The sequence below is a fragment of the Melanotaenia boesemani genome, chromosome 10 (genome assembly GCF_017639745.1).
Source record: "Melanotaenia boesemani isolate fMelBoe1 chromosome 10, fMelBoe1.pri, whole genome shotgun sequence".
Taxonomy (NCBI): Eukaryota; Metazoa; Chordata; class Actinopteri; order Atheriniformes; family Melanotaeniidae; genus Melanotaenia; species Melanotaenia boesemani.
In genome coordinates, this window is record NC_055691.1 from 12,165,706 (window position 1) to 12,185,003 (window position 19,298).

Below are 19,298 nucleotides of genomic sequence, written 5' to 3' on the forward strand. Positions count from 1 at the left end.
CGGACCTTCAGATGAGCTGAAGCAACGATGGAAAGAAGAGTGGAGCAGAATTCCTCCACCTTCATGGTTTAATGCTGGATGAGAGGACCCGGCTCAGTAAAGATTTGGTCTGATCTGTCCTTATGACCATCTGAGGCTGGATTTACTGGACTAGAACCAGATGGTTTTACTTTGTCCTGTAAAACTTGTTTTTATGTCACTGTGACCTGAATAAAAAACACTGAAAACTGAACTGAATATTTTCTTTCTGAAGTAAAGTTTGTACAAAGTTTAATTTAAAGCTTCCTTTTTTTTCCCCTTCGTATTTACATTTATTTAATCTGTTGATTTGATCAGCTGATGAGCATGTACATGATCACAGGAATGTAAATTATAACACGTTATAACCAAACTCTCCACGTGACGCTGACTGATGACGCCGTCACGTATCACCTGACTTCACATGTTGACATGAAATGAGCAGTGGTGAGAAAATAGAAAATAAAAACTTCTGGAAGACGGATTATGAAAATGAGAAGTTTTGTATTAAAATGATGACACAGTTTATTAATTGACTTGTAATTAAAAAGTTTACACATCAGGGAGGGAGATGATGAAGGAATGACTCATGTTTCCTGTTTAAACCGGTTCTCATCCAGAAAAACGATGGTTGGTCCTGGACTACCGATGTTCATGCAGAACCTGGAGCTGGCTCAGAGACTCCACCCTGGCCCGGACACAGAAGCTCCACCCCAGCCCCAACTCCAAGGATTATGTTGGAAGCAAAAGATAAAACGGCAGATAAAATGAAAACATCCAGAAACATCTTTGGCTGGAGCGTTTGGCAACTCAAAGGAACAACTGGAGACCGACGAGGGACAAAGAGAAACTACAGAGATAAAAGAGGGATAAAACTTTTGACTCATTTCTTCATATTTGAAACTGTAACAATGAACAAATCACATCTACTAGCATGATTTATTCTACAAGTCAGTTTTACTAGAACTAAATATTTGTCCCACATTTAACACACCTACTCAAGAACCAATCAGATGTCTCTAATCCTAAACCAATCACAGACACAGCTGCCAGGCCTGTTACGGCTCTCTGAAGGTGAGTCAGTTTAGCAGAATCAGCTAGACGTGTTTCAATCTCCAGAAAAAAAAAACGTTTCCATAAAAGGAAGCAGCCCAACTTTTACACGTTTAGTTTGAATCCTAGTCCTGCTCTCTGTGATTGGTTAGAAATTAGAGAAATCCGATTGGTCCTGGCGTAGGCTGGTAAAATGTGCGACAAAAATTTTATTGTTTGTAAAGTTTACTTGTATTCTCAGACCTGCAGAATGAATCTGATGTCCCTACTTTAGTTCCATCAGAAACTCATTTATCCGATGAAGAGATGAAGAAAGATGGAGGATGAGCGTAACACACTGCCAACGCCCCGCACCCCGACACACTCATAGTTTCTCCCCCAAATCGCCTCCACGCGTCCATCTGAGGACGGGAACAATCAAGTAGAAGGTGTGTTCTACTGCAAATGTAAACATGGATCTAACGGTGAAAACACAGAAAGGATGGTTGCCATGGCGACTCAATGCCCTCAACATGCAAGAAGAACCATGACGCGCTGCATTAGTACATCTGCTGTTGCGCAACCATGGAAACGGCCAATCAGAAATGTGATTCAGTTTCAGTCTGTTGAAATGCCATTAAACAAAAACACACTCAGAGTGAGCAGACACGCCGGCGTCCATTCCTGATGACATCACAGCGAGGAAGGGGACGATGAAGAGGTGATGATGGAGGCCATGTTCTCTCTCTGAACCCTGAGTGGGATCGAGTCTGGACTGGTTCAGGTCCTGTAGCAGAAGTGGAAAGACTGGACCGGCAGAGTCGTGGTGTGAGGAATATGACGGCCATGGAATCTCTGGTTTCTCATCCCAGGACCCGGCCTCTCCTCCCGGTCTCTCGTCCCGGGATCTGGCCTCTCACTCTAGTCTCTCTGGGCCTGGGACCCGGTCTCAGTGGTTCTGGGTGACGGCAGCCAGGGTGGAACAGGAAGCAGCTGAGCTCTATCAAGAAGCAGATTTCACTTTAACACCATCGGCACCTTTCAGGTGTCCAGAACTGGTCCAACGGTTCTGACCGGGAGGGAAATCTTAGAACCAACTAGAAAACTCAAAACATGGGATCAAATTGAAGCGTCTGAGCCGGGCCACAGGAACTTTGTTCGGTTAGATCTGTTTGGTTTAGATTCTAGTTCTGGGTTAGAAATTCAGTCAGAGAAGAATTGGATTTGGGCAGGGCCACAGTGGGATGTGGTTCTGGTTACTGGTTCAGTGGGAACTACCACTGGATTCAGGTCGGGCTTGACTGGCGGTCCGTGGAGCACCGTAGAGCGTCACTGATGCGATGTGGTTGTTCTGCATCACCTGAGGAATTAAAAAACACCGTCAGCAGGTACATCAGAACAAAATGAGTTCAGTTCTGGTTCCAGTTCAGCTAAAACCTTCTGAAAGACACTTGAGTCGTAAAACCTGAGTACTTCTCCGCTGACCACACCTGGAAGCTCTGGGCATCATACTGCAGACTGCAGCCACCCCCCCCCCCCCCCCCCCCCCCCCCCCCCCCCCCCCCGCATGCTGCCTTTTCCTCTATTAAACACAGTCTCATTTTATCACCAAGGTGTTGCACTAAGGTTTGAAACCTTCACGTATCTATGCTCTCTTATATAATGTTTAAATGTGCCAACAAATCAGCACCAAAGCTGCTTTGTGGACTCATCCTGACCTGCCAGGAGCAGAGTCACCAGTTAGAAAACCTCCTATTGCAAATCCACATGTGGACTGTTTTCCATAAAAGGAAATCATATCTGGAACACCAAGCCAAACATAATAAAAAGGAAAACAGACTCAAAAGTTTCACAGCAAACTTAAAGAACTGGCTGGGAAAACAATAGGAAACCAGCTATGAAACGTAGAAAAATCAGCAGTCATGTAGTCTGTGGAATTTTTACATCAAATCGGGTCGATGGGATTCAGGTTTATATCCTTTTCTAATTGTTCTCTGACGTGTTTATATTGTAAAGCTTTTTATGTTTGTTTTCCCTTCTTTCTTCTCTTTGAAAAGCCCAACCAGGGACGAGTGCTGCAGATTAGCTAAACATTTCCCTGCTGCAACACCGGATTCACATAGACTGGATCACCAACAGCTTGTTGTCAGGTTCTGCACACGCCTGTTAAACACCTGGGAAACATGTAAAACTGCAGCACACTGGCCCTCAAGGACCGGAGGTGCAGATCCCTGGTCTACATGCACTACCTCACATGCACTTTATGTCTTGTATGTATGTCTTGTATGTATGTATGGACGGATGGACAGACGGATGGCCAGACGGATGTACAGGCAGACAGATTTTGTGATAAACTGACCTCAAAAATCATCCTCTGCAGTCCGAAGCAGAACGTGGAGCCAAACGGGTTGGTGTTGTTGGCTGAGGAGGACCTGTCAATAAAACACCTGATCAGCAATGTGCAGTGCTAGCTTATTTACCGATGATGCCGATGTTCATTCAAGGGATCAAACTCCAACCCACCTCCAACACACCTGACTGAAATTCATGGGTCTTTGTGAATCGCTACATGTTACCTGGTATTATATATTACCTGGTATAATCGCTACACATTACCTAGTATACTTTCTACAAGTTATCCGGTATAACTGCTACATTACTTGGTATAATACGTTACCTGGTAAAACTGCTACACGTTACATGGTATAATCGCTACATGTTACCTGGTATAATCGCTTCACGTTACCTGGTATAATTGCTTCACATTACATGGTATAATCGCTACATGTTACCTGGTATAATCGTTTCTCGTTACCTGGTATAACTGCATCAAGTTACCTGGTATAATCGCTTCACGTTACCTGGTATAACTGCATCAAGTTACCTGGTATAATCGCTTCACGTTACCTGGTATTATATATTACCTGGTATAATCGCTACACATTACCTAGTATAATATGTTACCTGGCATAATCGCTACATGTTACCTGGTATAATAAGTTACCTGGTTTAATTGCTTTACGTTACCTGGTATAATCGCTTTACGTTACCTGGTATAATCGCTTCACATTAACTGGTATAATCTTTACAAGTTACCTGGTATAATCGCTACATTTTAGCTGGTATAATGGCTTCACATTACCTGGTCTAATCTCTACATTATACCTGGTACAACCGCTTCAAGTTACCTGGTATAACTGCTACACGTTACCTGGAATAATAGCTTAATGTTACCTGATATGTTACCTGGTATACTCGTTTCACATTACCTGATATAATCGCATCCCCTAACCTGGTATTTTATGTTACCTGGTATAGTCGCTACATGTTACCTGGTATAATCGCTACAAGTTACCTGGTATAATCGCTATGTTACTTGGTATAATCGCTTTACATTACCTGGTATAATCGTTTCTAGTTACCTGGTATAATCCTTTCACGTTACCCTGGTATAATCGCTACACATTACCTGGTATAATCTGCACGTTACCTAGACCTGATCAGCTGTTTATTTTCCTACCTGTGGAGCACCACGGGCTTTTCCATCGGGTGACCCAGCAGCTCCTGAATCTGATCCCACTGAAAGACAAAGCATAAATGAAAAAGTCTTATTAATCAGAACATGACTAAAGTCTGGATCATCTGGAACAGTGAATTCATCCTGCTGAAAAGAGATGATTCAAGAAGTTTTTTTTAAGGAAACAACCCACATATGCAGCTTTGCTGCATTTTACCACCACATGTGGCTCTATTTAAAAAGAGTAGAAGATTTAACCCTTTACCACCGCCTCCACCATCTCGTGGAGCAAATGTTCCAGTGGTTATGATGAATCTTAGTGGAAAAAAACCTGCCTGAACCATCTCCAGCACTTGGTTTTGGTCTGGAACGCCAAAGTGTTTGTTATCCCTGCTTAATGTTAGCGTTATTTTAACTTTTGTGGCAACTGTTTGTAACAGATTCTCATTATTAAGAAACTTCCACGTTTTTTCTTCATGTGGACATTAGATTGGTATCTAGAGTTATTGTTCTAACAAAAAAATTATCCAAACACTCATTTACTGACTTTATAACATTTATTTTATTCTACAAAGTCAGAAAATGATCAGAAGCTGTTAATTAAACTTTCCCAGATTTTGTGCGTTCGCCTGGATCAGAGCTGCCGTGACGGTAGGAACATTTTCCCGCCAAGTTTTGGCTTTGATAAATCGAAAAAGTTCCCTATAGTCACCAAATATAATCAACTTTTGTTCCTATGCAAGCTTGATAAATAAGGCCCCAGGTCATGTTTGGAAAAGAGAACTGGTTCTCAAACAAAAGGAGATCTGACAGTCCGAGATGTTCTGGAGTCAGGATGGAGGATTCCCAGTTTAACCTGTTGGAAAAACAAACGTTTTCTGGAAAACTTGACAGGAGTTTTAACATCCAGTAAAACTTTTTCTGAATAAGAAAGCTGCAGAGAAACAGAAAATTCCGACAACTAACTTTACGCTTCTATAAACCTTTTCTGAAGCAGATTACAGAATCCTGACGGGAATGGCTTCCTGTTCTGGACAGATTAATCTGTTTTCCTGCGGTTTGTGAAGCCCACAGACCGTCAGGGCACCAGCGACAGCTTTCCTTCATTAACTGACCTTACTGTAGGTTGTTAACATGCAGTCCTCTGTCTGGGAATCGGCTCCTTCTGACAAACACCAAGTCAGAAACAGAGAAATCATGAAGTCAGAGCATCCACCAATAGGTCCTGATGAGACCCTGACTGCAAACCCTCTTACCTTTTCTGATGATTAGTGGAATCTTAAAGTCACATCGATGATATCTGGAACACAAAAAAACATGAACAGCTAAAAACTTCCAGCGGAGGAGATGAGAACGAAGCATCGATGGAAGAAAACTGTTCAAAGATATATTTACATGTTGAAGTTGTAATGTCCGGGGTAGTTGGTGTGGAGGACAAACTTCTTCACCAGGTGAGTCGTTGAGTCAAACAGGATATCCTGAGAAAGAAAACACATCCTGAATATGAGCGGAGCATCATCCCATTGTATGTTAACGCCCACAGGCTTCCTTTTCTGGTCATTTTAACAGTTTAAACAGAAGATTTCAGCTTGTTTAGGTTCGCAGACCAGATGCTGACAGAGTGGAAGACCACAAGAAATTTTTACATCTGAAAGGAAACAGCATCCACCCATCGTCCACTTTATCAACTCCACCTGCTTCTTAACCAGCCAATCACATTGCAGCATGTAAACAAGGTGAAGACGACTCGCTGAAGTTTAACCTGAGCATCAGAATGAGGAAGAACGGGGATTTAAGAGACTTTGAACGTGGCATGGTTGTTGACCTGAGTATTTACTGGGATTTCCACCCACAACCATCTCCAGGGTTTCCAGAGAATGGTCTGAAGAGGAGAAAATGTCCAGCAAGCAGCAGTTGTCTGGACCAGGATGCAGCAGAAGACCACACCAGGTGCCTCCTCTCAGCTAAGAACTGAGGCAACAATTCACACAAAGATGGAGAAAAATGTTTTTAGATGCATTGTAATGCCGACGGTTTGGTATCGATGTACAAATGTTTAAAACATTGATTCTCTAACTGTTGATTTATAACACAATGTGGAGGAAGACAAACGGCGGAACTATAAATTGTGGAAGAGCATTGCTTGGACCACCTGTGGCGTTGCACATGATGACCGAGCCTCCAACCAGAACTCCAGCTTTTGTTATTTTAGTTTAGTCTGACAAGACAAATATGAGACCCACGCTGCATATTTCTACTCAGAAAGTGGCTCCAACCTAGTAGTCAGAGAGAAAACACATTAATATTTGTTTTACATCAGTCACCAGTATCATAATCGAATCATGTATCTAAAGACCCCCACCCCTGCAATGCACACAGACTCACCAAACTGGACAACAGAAACTAATAATAATAATAATCTGATAAAGGAAATCGGATTATGCCATTTACATGACCACTTGAATTATCTGATAACTCCAGAAAGCAGCCAATGATCAGAATGTTGGCGTGCATGCTGAGGAGTGTTTCCAACACCTTGCTGAATCTATGACAGCAAGAATTAAACCTGGTGCTAAAAGGTGGACCTGCTAACGTGGACGGTGGGTGTAGAGACATTAAAGTCTCCTCACAGCTGCTTCCTGCCGTTCTGTTTCCAGATTTCTCTGCTGGGTCTGAACACACCAGCAGAAACTCAAGCAGCACGTACCACTCCCAGGGTGAAGTAGTTGAAGAAGTAGTCGTTACATTTAGAGGGAACCTGCTTGTGAGGTGATGGAGAGTGGATCTTCATCTGAAACACACCAGAACATCACTTACAGCAGCTGCTCCCTGTGGCATTCAAGTCGCACTAAAAATGTGGGAATTCTGATAACAGTCCAGTTGGAGGAGGAATTCTGGGAACAGAGTTTCCACCTTGTCCTCAGACTTGTAGAAGACTTTATGTGGCGAGCCCAGAGCACCCAGAACATCCTGACAGGAATCTCCGAAGAAGATGCTCCTCTCTAGGGACCGGACTTTAGCGTCGGCCATCACTCCCAGCCCACAACCTGCAGACACAGCAGACCAGGAGGCGATGAGCTCACCTCACTGTCCCTCATCAGTCTGCAGGATAAAGTCAGGAGGGGGTGTTACCTGCAGTGAGGAGGCGGAGTTTCAGCCCCAGAGGACCCGCCCCATCTCTCAGAACGTCCACGCTCTCTGCATAGATGTTGCCAAGGAAACAAGCCAATGGCATGGCAGGAGCTCTGGGGACAGAGAGGAGAGGTGGAGTGAAACTTTCCAAACACAGGAAATGAGTTGTGAAGCAGGAAGGTCTCCTTCAGACCACCCACCTGGTTTCCTGCAGGTTGTTGCCAGTGTAGATATGCATCCTCTTGACCATGGCTCCATGTGGGATCTGCAGGGACCAGAGCACAGTGGAGGTGATCACGACTGAAGACAGAGCTCGGACTGAGCCAAAGTCCCGGCTTATTTTCACATTCTGACTTCTCTATCGCTCTAATAACGACTGCATGTTCAGCGCACAAACAAAAAAAGTTTTCACACCCCTGGTAAAATTCATGTTGTCGTGTTAGAAAAACACTAGAATTTTTCAGTCGTTTCCATCATTTATATGTTTTTTTTTTATATACTTCATTAATCCCAAGCTGGGAAATTCTTTTTCTGCATTTAACCCATCCTAGTTGCTAGCAGCAGTCGGCTGCCAGATTTCAGCGCCTGGGGGAGCCATTGAGGGTTGAGGGCGTTGCTCAGGAGACCACAGTGGTTTATTTTAGGTGTCATCCCGGGGACTTGAACCCAGGTTCTCCAGACCCAAGCCCACCTCTGTAACCACAAGGCTACCACTGTCTTCATAAAAAAAAAAACTGATCTGTTGGATGGAAAACTGTGATTTTCTTTAATAAAAATTTGATGTTAAAACTACAATAAGGTTACATAAGTGTGGACACCCTTAAAATAAGACGCCTTTGTTGAGGTGTCTTTTGATTTAAAGGGGCAGTGCACCATAGATGATGGTGATGTTTCTTACCTGTAAACATATTATTTTATTGGTAAGAAAACATTGTTTACAAACTGTAACCCCAGTTTCTGTGAGTGTAGGCGTAGCCCCTTAAGACTATCGATAGGAAACCTTCCTGTCATGTGGTCTGGTGGAGGTGGAGCCTATACGAACTAGAACCACCTACGTTGCCCTTAAAATGGACAATTTATTTCAAATAAAACAATCAAACAAAAGAAAACTATTGTATGGTTTCAAAAAGGCTCCAAACTCCACCTAATGGTTCAAACCAGGTTTAGTTTTTCACCCTGAAACTGATATAGAGCCTGCTATACAGAATAAAGATAAATAGTAAATGGACTTTTCCAGCCAGTTTGACCACTCAAAGCACTTCACACTACTTATCACATTCACCCATTCACACCCCGATAGGCACATCGGGAGGCAACGTGGGGTTGTTAAGTGTCTTGCCCAAGGACACTTCGGCATGTAGTCAGTGGAAGCCTGGAATCGATCCGCCTACCTTCCGGTCGAAAGGCGACTGCTCTTCCTCCTGAGCTACAGCCGAAGTATAAGAAGAAAAAGTTTTTAACAAAGTTTTAGTTTCAGGGCGTCCATACTTATGCAACCAGCTTTTTGTGGGGTTTTTATTTTCCATATTTCCTCTCTGACAGATTAGTTTGTTTTCTTGTAAATTTTAAGATATTTAGAAAAAGATTAAATCAAAATTGATTTTAGTTTTGATTAAATGTGAGAATATATTTGACTTTGTTTAACAGGAAAGCAGCAGATCAATAAATTTAAATTAGATCTGATTTTAAAAAAGTAAGAACTTGTCAGTTTCTGGGGAATAAAATGTGAAAGTACTTTGGTCCAGTTCGGTTTTCTGTAAATCAATAATGAAGCCAGTGATGCATTCACTGAACACAGAATAAGTCAGCTTTGACCTCAGACTTTCTGCATACAGGAAAATGACAGAAACCTGCAGGATGACGCAGCATCCGTTTCCACGTTCTCACCTCATACTTCGGAGCTTCGTTCCACGAGTCCAGTTGAAAGGAGAAGGACAGTCCTCGGAAGTTAAGATGGAACAGCTGCTCCGCAGCATTGTAAACTGGAGGAGAGGTCCACATGTCAGACCAGGTGAGAATTACGGCTGCACAAATTATCCAAAATTTACGTTCATGGTGATATTAGCCTGTGTGATGTGACAGCATCTGCCTAAATTGTGATAAATAGTTTTGTCAGTTTGGAAATTTTCAGGAAATTACATGATGTCGCAAACACTGCTCCATGGTGGATCAATAGGATGCTCCGTGTAGATGCTAATGGCTCCATGTAGACGCTAAAGATGCTACCTAGATGCTAATGGCTCTGCGTAGACACTAACGGCTCCATGTACATGCTAATGGCTCCATGTACATGCCAACGGTTGCAGCAGTAGAACAAATGGAGTAAGTGGGTGATGGTGGAAGGTAACAAGAGGAGAGGAAAAGTGTCGGTACAGAAGAACTCGTGGTTTAACAGAACAGCATGTCGAATGTTTGGAACTACGTTGGTTAGAAGAGACGAGACTGCAAACAGGACATGCAGGACATGTCTGATACTTGTTCCAACCAGCAGGGAAACGTGTTAAATCTCTGCTGCCGCCTACAGGACAACCACAGACAACCACAGATCATTTTTATGTGCTGATCTTACTGAGCCACCACTACTGCAAGTCCTAGTGACCTTGTATCTGCCGACATGAACAGCAGGATGGACATCTGGATTAAAGAAGTTAGACGGGGGTCTACAGGTACTGATAAGGGTTTTTGACCTAGCGTTAACTGAAACATGCAGCTAATGTTTCTGTAGCACAAGCTAGTTCAGCAGAATTTTGCGAGAACTCACCTATATGACAAGGCATTAAAGCAGCATCAATTTTTACTTAGGGAAGATCATATCGCCATGGCAACTTTGAACAGAGTAATTGTGTGTTTTCCCTCGTGAGCATATGTCAGAATAAAGCTGTGTGAAGTACCTCCAGGGTGTGTAGCTCCGAATGACTGGTCGATCTGCTCTATGGTGGGGGCGATGGCCTGAGAGTTGAAATGGACTCCACTGGAACACACAGTTTTTTCTATTAATATTTATGGTTAAAGAGCTTCTGACTACAGAGAGAAAACAATAAGTGGAAAACACAAGAGACGGGTTAATGCATTAAAAGACCTCTCCTGGGTGTGTAACGTTCACAGCATGAAGCCTTTACAGTTGAACATTTCTGCCACCCTGTCTGTCATATTTCTACTCACCAGTATTTCAACTTGACTTTGCTCAGGTCGTACACTTCAATCACCTGGAGCATGACAGAGAGGACGTGTTACCATCAGCATGTGAGTCCAACTTGTTTGTAAAGTATGTGGGATGATGCATGCTCACCTTGAGTCTCTGATTTGTGGCATCAAACAGCAGTTTAATCCCATCCTGAGTCAGGTTCAGTATGAGGTCATGGCTGAGTGGCGTCTGGAGGGAGACAAACACCATCACTGATTCACAGAGGGAAATAAACAGATCTCAGATCAGGTTAAACCTGGGTCACACTGTTTTAGATCCAACCTCACTGAGTGATGTTTTCATGGCTGTTTAACCTGGAATATGCTGAATGACTGAATTAAATTAATCCCGTCTCCTCCCCGAGAGCTCACCAACTAGTAAAAGTCTTATTTCTTCTTCTTTTCCTTTCTCTCTTTCTTTTCCTCTCTTCCTCTGATATGTTCGGTTTCTTAGCCTCAGGATGCTGCAGGGCAACGAGCCAGAAACTTAGCCAGATTTTTAAGGTTGGGAAGTAACTAAGGTTGTCAAAAATAACAATAATAACTAATTCATGAAATTAACTACATTAAAAATTTTAACGCAATTAACACATCACAACACAACGCAGAATCCATCATTAATGACCACAAGATGTGTAAGTACCACAGGCAAAATAGAAAAAGATGACTGGCTCTATGCATGGATTTGAGGGCATCAAACCTGTGGGAAACGAGGACGCTTTAACACTTTACTGCTGAGAGGGTTCAACACCCGCACCTTTCCCACATTTTAAAAAAAAAACTTTTTAAAGTGGTTTGCATCAACGTCACTGCTCTGGTCTTCTGCACTCTGCACAGCGTGGCAGCCCCCCCTTTTGATTTACGCCACTTCTTTCTGCAGCCCCGAGTCCAGCTCTGTGCTCCCTCAGAACCTCTGTGAGCCATGGACTGGGAGGATTTTGTCTGGCTGGTTTTGACACCAGAGGACAGAGTTTGTCCAGAGAGGAGGCAAGAGAGGAGCAGAGTGTTTCTGTAGCCTCATTAACAGACAGTAAGGAGAAGTCGGAGTGGGAAAGGAGGGTAGAGTAGACCTCGTCAGACAGCTGTGTAGGTCTGAAGGATCTCAGGTTTCTGTGAAAAGACGCCATTAGTGGAGCCACTTGAGTGACATGAGGAAGGAAGACAGAATTTAACCAGGAAGTGGTCTGAGAGGTGCAGTGGGGTGACGGACAGGTTGGCTGTGGAGCAGTTTCTGGTCAGCACCAAGTCAAGAGTATTGCCAGCTTTTTGTGTTGGAGGAGTCTGTACCAGTTTGAGATTGAAAGAGTAGATGAGAGCCAAAAAATCAGTTGTGTTTTGCCAATAGGGCTGCAACCAATGACTATTCTGATGGTCGATTAGTCACCGACTATTAAAACGACTAGTCGACCAATCGGATTATGTATCTCATGATTATTTTAAATGGCTCTTATTAAACTTTCAGCTTTGAAATGTTGCATGAGGTTGTTAAGTAAGTCCAATGTGCCTCCTCTTTAAGTGTTCGAGCATTGCAGACGTATTTCCGTGGTACGCAAGGTCCACTTTACAAATCTCACATGTATTTAATTTATTTGATAAGTTTAACGTGAAGTTATCCCAGACTTTTTATGTCCTCTGCCGCCGTTTTGCTCCCTAGTGCGCCGCCATATTTTTCCCCTGGCAGACTTTATTGCGCATGTGCAACTTTCAGCAGAGATAAAAAAAAAAAAAGAAGATGATGTCTCACTCTGTAGTTTTTTTTCCTCTTTGCGCATGTGCATTATGCAACTCTCAGCAGAGACAGGATTAGAAGACGATGTCTCACTCTGTAGTTGTTTTTTTTTTGCGCCGACAATAGTCGACAGCTAAATTTGTTGTCAACTATTTTCACTGTCGACAACGTCGACTAATCGCTGCAGCCCTATTTGCTAATGTGAATGTTCATGTCTCCCATGACAATCAGCGGTGTGCCATCATCAGGAATGTCAGAGACAATCATGTCCATTTCAGAGACAAACTCAGCTATATTGCCTCCTGGAGACAGTAATGACCAGAATGTATGCAGTGATGGGTGTAGAGCAGGGATCCTATTATTCACGGTGATCTAGTGATAATCTTTATGTTCACCGGGTTTTGCCATCTTGCCCATAAAGCGATGCGTCTCCACTGTCTGGGACTAGACTGCATGGTGGCAGCCGACCTGGCCTCTGTCTGGGAACCAGACAGGAGGACATGAGCAGAGCTGCTCTAAATGACAGGAGCCAACAGCCTATCTGTACACAGGGGTTGGTGATGTTCGAGCCAATCAGAATCAGATAAGGTCGGGCATTTGTTATAACTCCGCTAGCAAACAACTAAACAAAAACTAGAGCTCTGAAAGCTTCTGATAGATGGTTTGGATGCCCCTGTAAAAGTTTATCAGGAAGAGAAAAGTGGACCAAGAAAACAGGGAATTTAAAGAGGAATAATAACAACAAAAATATTACAAATAAATAACTTAAATTTTGGTTACTTGTTTGTCATATTTTGTTATTATTATTGTTACAGTTATTGAAAGAAACTACAGAGAAAAAGTTCGATCAATAAATGTGTTTCTACAAATTGTTCCAGACCTCCCCTGGTGTAGAGACCTTCACTGCGTGACACTCAGTGAGCCATAGGTAAGAGGTATGTAATAAGAATGCCCGTTCCACCTCCTCGTCAAGCAGAGCGAGGTGTTGGTTAAATTCTGCATCGACAGAAAGGGCAGCTGTTTTCAGGACGGATCCCGGTCTCAGTCTGGGCTAGGACCTGAATGTCTGAGAGATTTATCAATGAACTGATCAATTCTGTTTTGTTCACTCTGGACTGACAGTTCCAGAGACCGAAGCTAGCAGAGGATGTGGCCTATGTGCACGCCATTGGAAAGGACGGGTTTTGCGGATTGCGGTGTCTATGGGCGACACGTCTTAGTCTGTACCCATGTCTGACAGGGATGGTTTGAAGCACATTGTGTGATTATTTGGTTGTAAGAAGGTTATATCTCGTGCCACTGCTCAGTGGACTCACACAGGTACTCGCAGGTCTTTACCCTATGTGGTCTTAACCCGACGTGGGCTGACACATTGGCTGACGCCTCGTATGACTGGTAGAAAGTCGGACAGGAAGTGGCTTCATCATCATGTCCAGGTCTAAAGAGAGGTCTCGTAGCAACATAGTAGTGATAGTGATCTTTTTATGATGAAATGTGGTAAATAATGTGGTTATCAAGGATCACTGGGTTTACCAGATAGTGCAGAGGTCACTAACAAGCAGCCCGCAGTCCGGATCCAGATCCAGAGCCTGTCCCATAAGGACCAGATCTAAATAAAAAATCTGATGAGGTGCTTTTATTTTAACTGGCCTTCCCGGTAGTGGTCAGGAAACACGCAGACCAGTTGCGATCCAACGTAATGCACTCAGCCATTCAAGTCTGTGAGGCTCCCTGTGGTGAACTCTGCAGCACAATGGCGCAAACATGGAGTTTCAGAGGCAGGTAAGAAGGCGGTAGAAGGAGAAAGGAAGCAGCTGGAAAAAACAGAGCTACAGACGACTGGGCCAGAAGAAGGCAGCAGTGTTGCCAAGTCACCTGTTATCAGCCACGTTGGGCTTGTTGTTCTGTGAAGTCGCTTGTAAGTATCGTCAGTCGCGGGTTGAAGGTTTCTGGGGTTGTGTGTGTGTGTGTGTGTGTGTGTGTGTATATATATATATATATATATATATATATATGTTTTGTTTTTTAAACATTAAATAGTTATCATGATCTCCCACACCTTGGCTTCAAACGTTTTTCTCTAACTGGACCTCTTAGCTTTAGAGTCTCTAAATAAACACTACATTTTGTGGTTGAATTGTAAACCTCCTGGACAAGACAGAAATGCCTGGATAACTTTCTCAGATCATTTAAAGGGTAACTATTCATCACAGCTTACCCCACAGAGCTACACAATACCGCGCCTGGTGGTGGAGGAGATAGACCTAGGGGAGATCTGATGGAGGTTTGAGGGTTAAAAGGAAGAAATAATGGACCAAACACTAATTTCTGTTTCTGAGATGGAACAAATATCTGTTACCGAACAGTAAAGTCTCAAATATCTGTCCCACTGCCCAAAAAGAGGATTATTTTTCAAGCTGATTAACATTTTTGAGAGAGGGATAGAAAGCAGCATGTACACACACAGCAGGTTGTTACCTGTTCACTGTATAGCACCTGGACATTTTTAATGATGCGGCAGTGTTTCTGGAGGATAGAGATGGCCTGGGAAAATGGCATCCCTGAAAACACACACACACACAGAAACAGCATTAACAAAGTCCTAAATGAGGCCCGTAGTTTTAGAGTACACAGCATTTTACTTGTTTAACACCCACCTAAGGCAAATTCCCATTGCTCATTTCCTAGTGATCTCTCAGGTACCACCTCCAGATCCAGCATTGGCAAGGAATTGGGGGGGTCAGCTCACCTCACCTCAAGACACAATGGGACCCTGTGAGGGACCCTCGCTTTCTGCTGGTTGTCCCTGAACGCAGCACCGTCCAACAACAGGATCAGCTGGCTATTTCAGTTCATAGCGACCAACTTCTTTTTCTAAAGCCACCAAATTCATGAGTGTGAGCATCAAACAGCTACCCAGCATTTAAAGGTAAAAACCTCTGTCTTTATCTCATAATACAGCCTTAACATTAAAAACGGCACCAAAGAAGAATAAAACTAGTTAAATATCCAAACTAACATTCATTCCTGAAGCAAAGCAAATAAGTTTGCAGTCTCAGCACAAAGCAGCTTACACACAAACAAATTACGCAACTTGTCAGCAATGCAAGAACACACAAGGCCAGCTGTCAGTGGACCCACTGCTTGTTTGTGTGATTTTAAAATCAATAAAAACCTGGATACACGCAGCTGCGTGGTGACAATGATCTAACAGATCAGGTCAACCTGTTCAGAAGGGACACAGGTCTCCAACAGCCTCCAGGTTCTCAAGACAACATTGTTTGGACACAGTTTCAGACTGTTTACCTGATGAAGCGGCAGCAGTACACCAGAAAAATACAGATAATGTTTCGATTCGATCCTCCCACCGTTATGTCTCTTATCTGCTACAGTCGGGCCGTTACCAAAGCACCCAATCTTCAGTTTTCTTCGCGCTACAAGCTAACGTTAGCGGTAAGCTAGCTGCCCCGTTCCTCTACTGTCACCGAAGTACAAATATAAATAACGTGTATGCAAAATAATAATAATAATAATAATAATATATCCTTAATTCAAGACAGAGGAAACTAATACCGCGATCCACGCTGGCACGACTTTAACAAAGAGACGCCGTTGGCTGCCTTTGCTGTTTTCTTTCTTCGTTAGCTAGCTCTGCTCTGCCGCTACAGCGCAGACTCTTCCGTGAACGTGATGAGAAACGTCCCGGGATGCTCGTGAAGTGGACGGCCGGTAAACGCCAACAGTGTCCGTTTCTCGGCCTTTAACGTGTCGTCAATGTCAGGAGCAGATAAGAGCGACACAGCGTCCAAACAACAGCAACTTCAGACATCAACAGCCAGCAGGATCAGCTGATAATTCAACTTCCTGTGTTCAACGCACGTCCTTGGATGACGCAACAACGTAGTGATCAGCTGACCAGAAGTCTTTCCTCCAACTTTGTTTTAATGAAACCAATGATTTATTGATCTATTTCCAGCACTGGATAACCTGTTAAAAAAAAAAGCAAACTTAATTACCTTAACTTTTCAAATTGAATTTAACTTAAAAATAGCAGCAAAAAAAGCACAATTTGGACTAAATAATTTTATTATACTGGCAAACCTTTAAATACTGGTTCTTGAAGCTTTATAAGACTGTGATATGAAGGACTGACACTGCCCAAATAAAATATAGAAATATAAAAATGCATTATTGAACAAATTTATATGTCAATAAATTTTACAAGTCATTTAAAAGTTGATCAAGAAACAGATAAAAATTTGGCATAAATCCATATTTCTTTTGTCATTTTCAACAGTTTTAATTTGTATTAATAGTCATATTTATTTAGAACTGTTTCACTCATTTGTTTGAATATTTTGAATTTGAATATTTGTTCTGAATTATTTCTGGGTAAAATCTGTGTAGAAGTTTGGATGGTATGAGGACCGCTGGTATCTTTCCAACCCACTTACAGTTCTGCTTCAAATACATTTAGTGAAGTCCATTTAATCCAACCAAAACAATTACAACTAAATCATTCTCAGGACGTTTTACATTAAAAATTGAATAAATTATTTTTCTGGATGTGAGTTCTTAACTTATCAGACCCTTTAGCCATAAGCTTTAAGTTTATTAAATAAACTCATAATTATCTATTTAACAGCTGTTTGAAGATCTGCAGTTTGTCTCTGCAGCTGAGTTTAACAGCAGTCTGGCACCTGGTGCTGTCCTCCAGTCTGGCTTCGGATCCCTGCATAGCACTGAATCAGCTTCATTGAGGCTCGTTAATGACATGCTCCTGGGTACTGATGCTGAAGATTATGTGGTCCTGGTCCTGCTCGACTTAACAGCTGCTTTGCTCCAGAACTTGGTAGGGATCCGGTTCAGGTCTTATTTGGAGGGTAGAACCATGTGTGTCAGTATAACTGGCTTTGAGTCTGTTATGGCACTGGTGTCCTATGGGGTTCTACAGGGCTGTTTTCGTTGTTTCTGTACTGTGTTCAGCGCTTTGTTCAACTGATGTGTTGAAGGGCTCTTTAAATAAAGTTGAGTTAAGAAACGTCTGTTCTTTGTAGCTGCATCTTGTCAACTCTGTTTTGTCTTCATTTATTTCCAATTTATTATTTTAATTTTAAAAGAATGCATACACATAAACGCACAACAGAAAAAACAGCAATGTGACAACACAAGCCCCATAACAAATTTTACACTAGATGAGAGAAAAAAAAAACTGAAAACTGAATAACACCATATGGATGGTACACCAGACATGGTTTTGCCATGTACCTGAGGTGTTAGGGGTTGTGAAGAAGCAGGGCAGGTGGGAGAACTCCTTTGTGAAGTCTCTCATATTTGACAGGCTTGTTATAGTAAGTTGTGTGGCTTTGTTTAGCCACGCGTGTTATCATGATTTATATCAGAATACAAGCAAAGCCTGGGATTTAGCATAATCCTGCTTTTCATTGAGGCAAACTTTTCCATCAGGAAGGATTTCATTAGGATTTTATTAGAAATTTTTGGACTGGAACAGGTCCTACGGTAAAAATAATATTTCAGTTTTCTTTCAGGGGTTTTTCTGACCACAAACAAGATGTCTTTCTGTAACTTGCATGCCTTTATTTAAGCAAACTCTTCACTTTTAAAGGGCTTCTATGTTGTTTACTGCCAGTTTTTGTTAATTATTTTTATTTATTGTGAATCGCTTGATGATTTTTGTCTGTGAAAGGTTTTATTCTAAATAAACTTTACACATTCAGAGCTGGTAAAGTATTAAATCTGGTTTTTAGAGTAGAGATTAGCAGCCGAACATTGAGTCAGTGATATAAACTGTGTAAAAGGAAAATAAAATTTATCTCTGCAACGTGTTGAACTAGAAGAAAAAACTTGACACAAATACAAGAAGTGAAATCTTTGTTTTATCTCAACAATCCAAATTGTGGAAGTGAATTTCTCATGACTAACTCACTACTACTACTACTATTACTACTACTACTACTACTACTACTACTACTACTATTACTACTACACACACACACAGAGGAGGAGAAACAAAGCATGAACATCAGAGTGCCAAAGTAAAAATAACTTAAAGAAGAGCCATGGGGGTGGCAGTAACTGAACGGGAACGCCTACAGAGCAAAGTGATGTCCCCGGGCCAGAAGGATGCTGGACATCATGGGAAGGTCTCACAAACAGGCCCATGTCATGGTCTGACTGCTGGAAGACCGCCAAGCTAGGCTCAGCTTCCTGGTCACTGCAAAGTTACCTCGTCCCCAAAACCTCCATCAGTGGTTTGAAGCCTAAGAGACCTGTCCCCTTTGCAACACCATCAATGCGAGTCTATAGGACAGTGCTGGCTCAAGGCTGCTAAAGATGGTGACACGACCAAAAAGCTGGCAGTCATGCAGACAAGAGCTAACCTTCCACTCCGTCCAGTTTACAAGATCTGGAGAGAGAGTTAAACCCTCCTGCCAGACAGATACAGCAAGACTCCTCTCACGGGGCAGGCAGCTTCTGCATGTAGCTACGGAGGAAGTACCAGGGGTGAAGGCCAAACAACACCTAGGGCTTCAGCATCTCCGCCATCAGGAGACGTACTGGGGTTAAAAGAACGAAACGTCGATGACTGGTGGTCCCCAGCTGAAGACCCATATAGGCCCACAGAGGTGTTCAGTGAGGTGTCACAGCACACCTGTCCACAGGCTC

At 42.7% G+C, this 19,298-nt stretch overlaps 1 protein-coding gene across 2 annotated transcripts; it reads right to left on the reverse strand.

Annotated features, from left to right (window-relative positions):
• Positions 1–253: 253 nt before the first annotated feature.
• On the reverse strand, positions 254–16,488 carry phaf1 (phagosome assembly factor 1). 2 transcript variants are annotated; one of them, XM_041996109.1, is made up of 16 exons: positions 15,269–16,488; positions 15,090–15,172; positions 10,989–11,072; positions 10,862–10,905; positions 10,591–10,670; positions 9,587–9,681; positions 7,900–7,964; positions 7,700–7,812; positions 7,481–7,614; positions 7,275–7,358; positions 5,963–6,045; positions 5,824–5,867; positions 5,683–5,729; positions 4,571–4,629; positions 3,410–3,482; positions 254–2,410 (listed from the first exon to the last, which is right to left on the reverse strand). In XM_041996109.1, the coding sequence occupies exons 1-16, from the start codon at positions 15,330–15,332 to the stop codon at positions 2,315–2,317; spliced, it is 1,248 nt and encodes a 415-aa protein (XP_041852043.1). In that variant the 5' UTR covers positions 15,333–16,488; the 3' UTR covers positions 254–2,314. The 2 variants fall into 2 exon arrangements, with proteins under 2 accessions (XP_041852043.1, XP_041852041.1); XM_041996107.1 differs by having other exon boundaries at positions 5,683–5,732; positions 15,269–16,486.
• Positions 16,489–19,298: the final 2,810 nt, after the last annotated feature.